Source organism: Lissotriton helveticus, chromosome 3_1 (assembly GCF_964261635.1).
Source record: "Lissotriton helveticus chromosome 3_1, aLisHel1.1, whole genome shotgun sequence".
NCBI classification, from domain to species: Eukaryota; Metazoa; Chordata; class Amphibia; order Caudata; family Salamandridae; genus Lissotriton; species Lissotriton helveticus.
Window position 1 is genome coordinate 487,835,425 of NC_136061.1, and position 12,055 is coordinate 487,847,479.

At 45.7% G+C, this 12,055-nt stretch overlaps 1 protein-coding gene across 3 annotated transcripts in view; it reads left to right on the plus strand.

The window, feature by feature from the left end:
- The window catches only part of ASNSD1 (asparagine synthetase domain containing 1), a 151,171-nt gene that overhangs the window by 73,799 nt on the left and 65,317 nt on the right, over positions 1-12,055 (plus strand). For all 3 annotated transcript variants that reach the window (XM_078680364.1, XM_078680363.1, XM_078680366.1), the window contains exon 6: positions 4,674-4,855. In XM_078680364.1, coding sequence (XP_078536490.1) covers positions 4,674-4,855 — 182 coding nt within the window. The remainder of the gene's footprint in view (positions 1-4,673; positions 4,856-12,055) is intronic.

Consider the following 12,055-nt stretch of genomic DNA (forward strand, 5'->3'; position numbering starts at 1 on the left):
ATTCCAGAACAGGGTGCGGTCGTGACGGAACCATTCCGTCATCAGCACAGCTCAACCGTGACTGATGACGGAATGGTTCCGTCACAAGCATCGAAGGGGTTAAGAAAAAAGGACATCATTCGCATATAAGGCTATATGGTCCGAGAGCCCATGATCCCACTCAAATCCCACCACCTGCGTGTTAATCCGTACCCATGTCGCCAATGGCTCCATTTCTAGCGCAAATAGATGTCGAGTACCTCTTCCTGCGGAAAATGTAGAGAATACGGAACCCGCCTCCCGCACCGATGCCTTGAGGTCCGTGTATAATTGTTTTAGATAAGCCAAGAACCTCTGGCCTATATTAAGATGATCAAGGGGTGCAAATAGGTATACCCAGCTGAGGGAATCAAACGCCCTATCCATGTCCGCCAGCAAGAGGGCAGCCGGTACTCCTCTTCACTGGATGGCAGCTATGCATTATGCGACTGCCAGATGTGGTGACGTGTGTCCCGCTGAGGCATAAAACTCACCTAATCTGGGTGGATCAACGTAGTTATATGGGATTTGAGGCGATTGGCCAATAGTTTAGCCAGAATTTTGGCCTCAACATTTAAAAGTGAAATTGGGCGATATGAGGCGTGTTGAGCGGAGGCTGCCCTGTTTTTTATAATACGACTACTTCCGCATGCCTCCAATCTTGCCGCAGACATCCCCGGTCTCTCGCTTCTTCTATGACTTGATGATAATGTGCCCCCATTTGGGAGAAGTATTTCTTGAAGAATTCGCAGGGGAACCCATTTGGACTCGGCGCCTTACCCGAATTCAAATTTCCCAACGCAGTGCATATCTCCTCCTCAGTAATTGGAAGTTCCTGGTCTGCATGCGCGTCATCAGAAAGGGTGCGGGCTGGTAGGTCATCTAGGAACCGATGGATCACATCTTCCTGCAGGCATTCCCTAGGGATATAAAGCTTTTGCAAAGTACTGTGCAAAACTATTGGCTATGACTGAGGGATTACTCAGGACCCAGTATACTTGGGAGGACCCCTGGCATAGCCTATGCAGCAATTTACTGGACTTGTCGCCCCATTGGTAGATTATGCTACTGGACGCGAGCCAAGCAAGGCTGGCCTCCTCCATTAGGGTATCTGCATAGGTTTGTCGCCCCAGCGTTAGCTGTCTGCATACCAAATTCCCTCCCTCTCCCCTACTACTCTGCTCTAGTTCCATTAGATGGTCCTCTGACTACAGCAGAGCCTCTTGCCGGGTACGGTGTGTTGCCATGCAGAAGGAAATGTCCACTCCCGCAGAGTGTGTTTCATGGCCTCCCACAAAGTTGCGGCCTCAGCCACCGTCCCCAAATTTCTATCTAGATATTGTTCAATTGCCTGCCCCATGTGCCCCAGATATTTCTCGTCCTGGAGATGCCATGTGGAGAGAAACCAACGTAAAGGTAGTTTCTCAGGACCCATCTACACAGTCAGAACCACTGGAGAATGGTGGTATAAGCCCCGTGGGAGCATCTCGGCAGCCCTCACCCTCCCGACATTTCGTAAGTTCACAAAAAAATAGTCCAGGCGGGAGTACGAGTCATGGGAAGTCGCGAAATATGTGTAGCAGAGTTCAGTTTCATGCAACTGCCACCAAACATCTACCCATCCCAGTCCCGTCGCTAAGGAGCTCAGGTTAGTGCTGTGTTGGACGGTGGGGTGTCCCCCTGATCTCCATCTGTCGACCGCCAGGTCCATTACATCATTCCAATCTCCCCCTGTTATTGCCAACCCCTCCGGCATGCCCGCCCACAGAATCTTGAGGCGATCGACTAAAGCCCATTGTAAGGGCGGGGGAGCATATACACAACCCAAAACCACCTGCTCCTCATATATGGTGCCTTCAATGAAAACTTATCTCCCCTGTGGATCTGTCCATGTCTTAACATGTTTGTAAGGGACTCTACGATGCACCAAAATCGCGACTCCGCGACTGTCCATCTAAGGGTCTCTGAGCCTCGAAGTGTGGGACAGCCTTGAGCCAGTGTGCAAATAAGTACCAAGTGTGACAAAATTGCAGTGCAAATATAAAACAAAAATCCCCCCCCTCCCAAAATCCCCCCAACCCCTCCCACCCATACCTCAAAACAGCTGTTGCAGCGGAGGTGGCTTGCGGACCTCAGCAGGGGCTCCCTTGCTCTTCCCCCCCCAATGGATCCCCAATAACCTGCCCATAGTCAACGGACGTTCCCTTGAACTGTTATGGTTGAACAGATGTACTAGCCCCTGCTCACGTTTCGTCGGTCTGAGCATAAGGCAGCAACAGTCCTCCATCCAAGAGCATCATGGCACTGCTATGATGCTGAAGGTCCCTGCCGAGTCACAGATGTAGATCTACCAGGATCACTGCAGGATTTGGAGTGGCGTCTCGATCCCCTGTAACGTTTGATTTTAGGTTTGGGTGGCTTGCAGACGGCCTCACTAGACGAGTCAGACTCCAACTGGGGCGGCGTGCGGTGCCAGAGCTTCACAGTTTCCTCTGTAAAATTGAAGACATCCTCTGGTGATTCGAAGAAGAGAGTATGGGACTGATGAACCACCCGCAGCTTGGCTGGATACAACAATGCGTAGGGAAGTTTCAGCTCACGGAGGCGGTCCATAGCTGCCATGAATGATTGTCGTTTCTGCTGGACTAGTCTGGTATAGCCCGGAAATATGAGGATACAAGTGTTTTCGTACTGCATAGGTTCCTTGAGCCTAGCCTTTTTTAAGATCACAAACTCTGTCAAGGTAATTCAGGATCTTAGCAATGACAGGTGTTGGTCTGGCACCTGGGGGCGATTTCTGCATCAGGGCCCTGTGTGCTCTTTCCATAACGAAACAACCGGACAACGACACTGAGGTGAACTAGCTCACCAGCTACCGGTTGAGGAACTGTTCCATGTCCCCCTTGCATCCCTCTGGGAAACCCACAAAAGGGAGGTTGTTTCTTCTAGCTCTGCCCCCCGCCTCCTCCAACCGTGAGGTCAGGCCTTTGGTAGTCGACTCCAGCGATGCGACCTGTTTCTACACTGTGACGACTGAATCCTCCACGTTAGAGACCTTTGTTTCAGCCTCCATAATGCATTCTACTGCATTTCAAAGATCTTGCCGCATGAGCGTGACGTCAGAGTCCAGCTCTCCTATCTTTGTTTCCAGTGCAACCCTGGACTATATGATGGCCGCCATGAGCGCGGCGTTGTCTGGAATGACCCCTTGTGCCCTTCCTGGTCTGCAGTAGAGACCCCCGATCAAGTAAAACGGTCCAGCGTGCTCTGCCTGGCGGATCCTTCCACTGGTTTGTCCTTCGTCATGACGGAGTTCGGAGGCCTATCTTCTATAATGGCAGTTCACGGTTGGAAATTTCCCGCCCACAAACAGCACTTGGAAACATCCCTCCTACAAACAGCACCGGGTGCTAGCCCGGCCGCTTACGTGGACGGTCATGTCTCCCCCACCCACCCCCCAATGGGTGTCCCACCGTCCCTTCTGGTGCCTCTTCCAGCCAACCAGGATGGCTCACTTACCCCTCAACCAATCTCCACCGTCCAATGCAATGTTCTGGCTCGCTCTTCACAGCGAAGGATGCCTTGGAGTTATTTAGCCGTCTCGTGCCAGCCCCCAATCTCTGTTCCACTGGCTGATATCCACCAACTCACTGCAAATGGCCGAGCAGGGCCTCTCGCTGTTACACAGGGTTCCGGGCCGCCCCGAAGCGCACCTCCGCTCAAGGCCCTCACTCACGCTGCCTCCTCACCTGTATTGCAGCGTGCACGTTTTACTGGCCGTGGCAATTTAAAGCCGGACGTGGTGTACATCCCTTTAATGGCGTTGATTTCTAACAGCCGTGGAGCCACACAGGTCCCGCAAGCTTCAATCGGCCGTCGCCCAGGAGATGAGGCCTCGTGCTCCGATCTCCGATGAGGCCTCAGTACCTTGGCCACAGCCCCACTGTGTGTCGCCCGGGCCCCGACTGGCCCTCTTGAGGAAGTCCAGCGCTCGCGCCGCCTGCCAAACAGATTCCACCCCCCCACGCGGCCCGACCTGGTAGCCGAGTGCAACAATGGAATCAGGAGGAGGGTGGGAGGGTGGGAGAGAAGATCGAGCATGAGCACTCACCGGGTCTCCAACGCGGAGCTGCCCTCCACTCAGCTGTCACCGTCACAGCAGGCTAGCCCCCAGTAATTAGGCGCGTTCACCGCCAGACCACACCAGCTTCCGGGCAAGGCAGCACTGCTGTTCACGTCTACCTTCGTGGCCACTCCGATGGCTCCGTCGCGAGTCCGCTCAAAAGGCCTCTCCATCGCACTTCCAGACTGCCGCCGCAAACTTCCCCATTGCCAACCTTCTTTGAGAATTGCCGCTCAGTTCTCAACCATCACAGGGAGCTTCGGTGGGGAATTCGACCGGCGAAAAAGGATAAATGGAGAATTTTGTTGCTGAGGTGAGCGGAGCTCACCTAACTCTCGTCCACCATGCTGGATCGCTTGCTAGGGTTTGTTTTTTTGGTTTTTTTGTTTTTCTTTTGTGTGTGTGTGTGTGTGTTTTTTTGTTTTTTTTAAAGATGAGTATTCACTTCAAGAATTATCAACTCTGAATGCCTGTTCTGGGGTCTATTAAAAAGCCTCAGAAGACCGTATTTATCTCTTTTTGTGTTTTGCAGGTTGTATTGACAGGAATTGGTGCAGACGAGCAGCTTGCAGGGTACTCCCGGCACAGACTTCGATTCCAGACCTCTGGACTAGATGCTTTAATAGAAGAACTCAGTATGGAACTGGGACGCATCTCTTCTAGGAATCTTGGCCGTGATGACCGGGTTATTGGAGATCATGGGAAGGAGGCTAGGTAAATGTTTGAAAAAGGCTCAAACTACATCTGGCTAGGTGTGCTACAAAATTAACTATACAGCAGAGATGCAGCGCAACAGCTGTGACCATATTGAAAAACTCAACATATCATAGATGTTCATGTTAATACATTACATGACTTATATTATATCAAGATTACAGTAAAATGATTTTTTTCTAAAATTGAAATTAAACAATAACCTATACAATATCCTCTTTTCAAATAACAACACACTTGAACCAGAATAAAACACCAAACAACAAGATTCTACCAACAACATCCACGCAGAACCTGAAAATTCCTCATTTATTTTGCTTTGTGTGTATAGTCCGCAATCATAAACACTTAAGCACAGTGCTGTTTTAGTTCGACATAGTCCGCCTTCTTCTGGATGAAACGATGAATTAGGATAAACAACTGAAGCATTCTGATCTTTCATATTCAGTTATTTTTTTAAGTTTGAAAAGAAGTTTATTTGTTAGGAAAATAAAACATAGCACAGTAATCAAAGGATAATACATAAGTGTAGAATAATACAGGTAAAATATCTGAGGAAAGGAAAAATAGCAAAAGAAAGAGAAAATAAGGGAGAATAGAAAGAGGGGAGAGCGAATACAGCATCCATATTAGTCATTATATTCGAAAAATAATAGTTATGTATAAATAACCTACTATATTGAACTATTCTATAGCAATAATCTAAATATTTATTAAGCAAAGCAACATTATTTATAAAATTCAAGGAGTTTGGTTACTTCTTCAATGCAAGGGTTGTGTGAAGATAGTTTTTTTTTTTAGCTGAAGCAGTTAAGAATTCAGTAACGGGTGCCCAAAGTATTTCTCGTTTAACAGCAACCTTGAGTGGGTGTACCTAGGCTCTATCCAATCTATGATTGTAACATACTCCTTACCACCATACTTCAGAAGTATCTGTCCATGATTTAGTACGAAATTTAGTAGGAGAGGAAGACCAAGCTTCGGAAATACTACCCAGAAAAATATGTGAAAAAGAGAAAGGGGTGTGGGAGTGACAAATATTATTAACTTGTCGCCAAACTTGGATCCAAAAGGTGTGAATCGCTGGGCAATCAAAAAAGCATATGTTGAGGTCAGCTAATGGTGTTTACATGACCAACAAGTAGGAGGGATGTTAGAGTCAATCTTATGAAATTTAATTGGAGTGATTAGGAGTCTATTATTAACAAAAAATAAAGTTTGAGTGGTGTTTGCTGCTCTAGAAGACTTGCTTTTCTTAGTCCAAATTGTATTCCATATTGGAATAGGAAAGGATTCACCCAAATCAGATTCCCAACTACATTCCGCATCGGATTTATCACGAGAAATAGGAATATCCATTAACTTTTTATTGGAGAAGCAGAAGGGGAGTCACTAAAAAGTGATATAGTAATAGGAGTTGAAGGGGTAGAGACAGGAGAAGAGATTAAAGAATTATAAGAAGTTTGGGCAGCCGCTGTTAAGGATATATAGTTAGACTGATATGAAAGGGGAAGAGAAAAATGAGATTGTAATACCGGAATGGGTATACATATACCATCTTGAAAAAGTTGATGAGTCCACCATTTTAGACCATAAGTTAACCAGTCCTTCCAGAAAATATATCTGTTATTAATCCTAGTATGTTTATTATACCAAGTTGATGAGTTTAACAATTGTGTACATTCATCCAGAGCAGATGAGAAAAGTGGTTGGAAGATCTTACAAGCAGTTTTAAGAATGGGAAGAGATCGTGATAAGGGAAATATATTCTCCAAAGGACAAAGGGTGGAAACAGGATTTTTCAATATCTACCCACAATGGATGAAGACTAGAGTTGATTTTATTATCAAACAATAAAAAGGAGGAGTGCTTTAGAAACAAGCATTGGAAATGCAATAGGTCTCGCATTAGGGAAAGTTTGAGCTATTGGTCTTATAAATTACATTTTTTTTTATTTATGTATTTGTTAAAATAGCTAAATTAATAGCTCTGTCATTTACAATGCCAATAGTTATAACTTTCGCAAATGTGACACCTATAGCATTTGTAATGCAACATGTTTTTTATTTACGTGACTTAGATGTATTAATATTAATTATTACAAATAACAATGGCTTTTATTTTTTTTGTTAAATTGCTAAATACTGTATTTAATTTGTAATGGCAAAAGCTTAAACTTTTGTAAATAACTTTTGTGAAGATTATATTCAGTGTTTTTTATTGTGACGAAAATCCAAGAACCGAAGTGAAATATTAACATCTTTTTTGTGATTTGTAATAAGGCTTGAAAACAGCTTGAAACAGTGTCGCCTGTCGTGAACTGAGGGCTATAACTCACTGTGTATGCACTATGTAAAGGCGACCACAAAATACAGAAACTGTGAATTGAACTTTACAGGTTTGAAATTTAAATGATTCCTTTCTGAGGCCGTACATAAATAATTCATATGTGGGAAAGAAGGGTGGTGGTTGGTGTGGTGTGCATGTATAATAGAGATTGTTTGGAATGAATACCGGGAACCCAGCAATTAATGTGAACCGGTGGTTTCCAGGGCTCAGTACGGGCACTTTATTCTCAGTGTCGGCGCTAATGACAGTTCACACATGGTGGCGCTGTCTGTTTAATTATAAGATGAGAGCAACAACAGTATTTAATAATTCAAAATACATTGAAAATGGCAATTGAGACTATTCCATGCCATTCGTATTGGGAGTCCTGGAATAGTTTGAATTGTTACACTTGTAACATTGCAATGTGTTGTAGTTGTACTGGTACTTTTATTGGCAGTGTAGGCTGCAGTGGCATCCAAAGAAGGGCCCTGACACTTACTTTTTTTTCAAATATAAATTACGCACTAGTTTCAATAACAATATAGAATTATGCAGAAAAGGAGGCATCTGTGTAAATTTAAGATGATACAGTGGAAGCAGCGAGGAGAGTGCTCTGATTGTGGAAAACAAGCAGCAAGGAGAGAGAGAGAGAAAGAGAGGGAGTGGGGGAGAGAGAAAGAGAGAGTGGGAAAGAAAGAGAGAGAGTGGGAGAGAGAGAGTGGGAGAAAGAGAGAGAGTGTGAGAGAGCCAGTGGGAGAGTGGGAAAGAGAAAAAGAGAGAGCGAGTGGGAGAGAGAGCGAGTGGGAGAGAGAGCGAGTGGGAGAGAGAGCGAGTGGGAGAGAGAGAGAGTGGGAGAGAGAGAGAGAGAAAGACAGAGTGGGAGAAAGAGAGTGAGAGAGGGAGAGTGGGAGAGAAAGAAAGAGAGAGTTTGGGAGACAGGGAGAGAAAGAGAGGGAGAGAGAGAGAAAGAGAGAGTGGGAGAAAGAGAGAGTGGGAGAAAGAGAGAGAGAGAGAAAGAGACAGTGGGAGGGAGAAAGAGAGAGTGGGAGAAAGAGAAAGACAGAGAGTGGGAGAAAGGGAGGGAGAGTGGGTCAGAGAGAAAGAAAGAGAGAGGTTGGAAGGGAGAGAAAATGAGAGAGTGGGAGAGAGAGAGAAAGAGAGAGGGTGGGAGGGAGAGATCGAGGAAGAGAGTGAGAGAGAGTGGGAGAGAGAGAGTGGGAGAAAGAGAGAGAGTGAGAGAGAGAGAGAAAGAGAGGGTGGGAGGGAGAGAGCGAGGAAGAGAGAGTGAGAGAGAAAGAGAGAGTGGGAGAGAGAGGAAGAGTGAGAGAGAGAGAGAAAGAATGAAAGTAAAATAGAAAGGAGAGGCGAGACGCAATGAGGGACAGAGAGAGACAAAGGGACAACGAATTTGCGTGAGATAGAGGTAGAAGAGAGAGAGACAGAGTGAGAGATAGAATAGAGAGTACAGAGGAAGATGTTGTTGCTTCTTTGCGCCTGTCTATCACAAAGCATGGGGCCAGATCAGGCCTCAGGAATGGAGTGGCAGTTTTTGCAGTCTGGATGAAATAGCTACGCCTGCACCCTTTGATCGCTGGTGCACGCGAGTATCAGATCTGAGCTGAGACTTTACTCTGGAATATATTTGTTCATTTTGTCCCGGTTTTTAGATCCCGATCTTTACATTCAGATATAATTACAGCAATATTTCATGCACTTTGTCTCCGCACTTCAAGGATAGCAGTGGTGATTTGATGCATCTGATATTTGATGGCACTTTTTATTCAGATGGTTCCAGGAGACGACGTTGGTATTATGTGTGATTTCTTCTAATTTTGAACAGGGGTCGCATCGCACTAATCCCGGTCTCAGAGATGAGGAGAACCTCGGGTATCTGACCGGTGACAAGATCATTCATGAGTGAACTATCGGTTCTGAGACATAGAACAGAAGGAGAGCCAAGATAGCGCTGTTGGTCAGAGTGCACGGGTGCATTTGAACGGCGCTATGCGCAGGGCATGGCCGTGCCTGTGAAAGATGACAAACAGGTGACAAGATCATTCATGAGTGAACTATCGGTTCTGAGACATAGAACAGAAGGAGAGCCAAGATAGCGCTGTTGGTCAGAGTGCACGGGTGCATTTGAACGGCGCTATGCGCAGGGCATGGCCGTGCCTGTGAAAGATGACAAACAAGCAGATCATAGATGGAATCGAAGCTGTACCGAGGTGGGGGCTAAAGGAAACTAAAAGAAGTGAACAGTTGCAAAGGGACAACAAATACAGTCAGATGAAGGGCAGGGCGACAAACAAGAAAGGAAACAAGACGGAGGGCATTGCTGTGGGGAGGGGGGGAGGAGAAATGCACACGGCGGGCAGGGGAGGGGGCGGAGCGGGGAGAGCGGCATGAGGGTGTGAAGTAGCCGGGGCCTTTGAAGTGAAGCTAAGCTTCACTTCAAAGGTGTAGGAGGAGTGTGGCTTTGGGAACAGATGGCGATTTGATGATGTGCACGCGCATTTTAGGTCAATGCGCTTGCGCATTGACCTAAAAGCGCACGGGCACATCACCAAATCGCCACAGTTAGTTAAACTTTGTTTAAAGCCCTATAGTCTCGCTTCTCTGGTCACGAGACCTAAAAATGACGTATGACATGAATACAAGTCTGGAAAACTAACGCCACCCATGTGTTTAGGTTTTTTGAGTTTACAAAGAGACATTCTAGGTTGTTTATTTTGCCATACAAATTTTGAAAGAATATTATATATAATTTTATAAAAAGATTTGGGGGAAATTAACGGGAATATTGGATAGATAAAACAGTATCACTGGAACAAGCATCATTTTTATAGAATCTAGTCTGCCCCACCAAGATAAGAATAAAGGATGCCGGCGTGATACAGAAGAGGATAAGGATGTTTGTATTTATTTTAAGTTTAAAACAACAGTATCTTTAATAGAGGGAGTAAACCATACACCAAGATATTTAATTTTAACTGGGTTCCAATGATAAGAAGAAGATGAAAAAAATCAGCATGGAAGCAAAGTTTGTTTAGTGGAAGGATCTCACATTTGTCAGCATTGAGTTTATAACCTGAAACGAAAGCAGTCAGTCACCTCTGATAAAAAATGCTGGTTGGGAGGATTGTGGATTTGAAATGAATAATAAAATGTCATATGCATATACTGAAAGTTTTAACTGACTAGTGCCATAAGAGAAACCTAAAATGTTTGCAATTGACCGAATTCTTATTAAGAAAGTATCTAGGGCAAGAATAAATAGAAGGGGAGATAATGGGCATCCCTGGCGAACTCCTCTATAAAGAGGAAAAGAAGAGGATACAAGGCCATTATCTAAAATAAAGGACCCTGGGTGGATGAATAAAGTAAAGAGACATAAATGATGAATTTTGGGCCAAAACCAAACCAAGCAAGTGTGGAGAAAATGAAAGGCCAACTGACTCTATCTGACACTTTTGTGCACTATAATATTTGCACTAGATTTAAGTAGATATAGGTTAGCGGATTCGAGTGAAAGTTTGTTAAAAGTAAATTTAGCTTGGACAAGTTCATTCAAGTTAGATTGGGATTTTGTAGAGTAATAGGGAGTGTTCCAATTGCTTAATACGTGACCTAAGCAATGGTATGGTTTGAGAGGATGTTCTCCGTTTCTGGGCTACAAAAGAAATAATGAAGTCCCTAGAAGCAGCTTTAAAGGTGTCCCAAATAAGTTGAGGGGAAGTATGAGGGGACTCATTTTGTAAAAAGAAAGTGTCTGCAATTTTTGGAAAAGCGGGAGTAAATTTAGGATCTAATAGAAGGGCATTATTAAAGTCCATCTCCTAGTTCTTTCAATGGGAGGGAGTTGGTCTAGAGCCAAAGATACAGGAGCATGGTCAGAAATTAATATAGACCCTATGTCAGATTGGGAAATATGTTGAGTAAGGGCTAAAGAGATAAATAAATAGTCTATACAGGATTGTGAGTAATGTACCGGGGAGAAATAAGTATACTCTCGAAGAGTGGGGTGAAATAATCTCCAAGCATCAACAAGGGATCTTTGAGTTATAGTATATGTAAATTGAGTGTGTATGGAGGAGGGGATACATTTAGAATCTGTAAGAGACACGTTAGTGATAGATTCCTTACCTTAGAATATCCCCAGGCGTCAGACTGGATCCGGAAAGTTTTGCTTAGCAGTACCCCTGCGCGTCAGTAAGTGGCGTCCTGCAGCTCCACGTCCGTCACTGGCGTCGTCATCGCTGATATGACATCACGGAGAGTACTCAGGTGCCACCCATGCGCGCTGATGTCAGTTCTTTCTTTTTCCGCGGCAGTAAGCGCAGATCCGTATTGAGCACGTACCTTGGTTATTTGTTGACCGCTATTTTGGGACTTTTGTCTCCCCACTTTTTTCTCCTGGTGCACGTAGGGATGCCTGACTTTAAGTCTTGTGGGACCTGTCGCCGAAATATGTCGGTGGCCGACCCCCACAATGTTTGCCTCTACTGCCTAGAGACCGATCACGACTCCCGGGACTGCCCTGACTGTCGTGCCATGGCCTCCAAGGCCTTGCGGGAGCGATGCCGGAAGTTGCTGGAGGCCCAGCATTCATCACGCTGCCGCTCCGGGTGTAGGGGCCGTTCCCGGGACTGGAGCCGCCGCTCCTCGGACTCCCAAGTCTTCACCTTCGGATTTCAATAAGCGTCACCATAAAAAGAAGTCCAAGAAGCGTGTTCGCTCTCCGATGTCCCCCTGTCGCTCCTCGGAGGCGGACAAGGGGGACAGGGGCCTCACCCCTGCGGCTCCTCTGGAGCCTGAGAGTCTAGCCGCCTACCCGCCATACTGGGGTCCGTCGGCGACTCCCGCACAAAT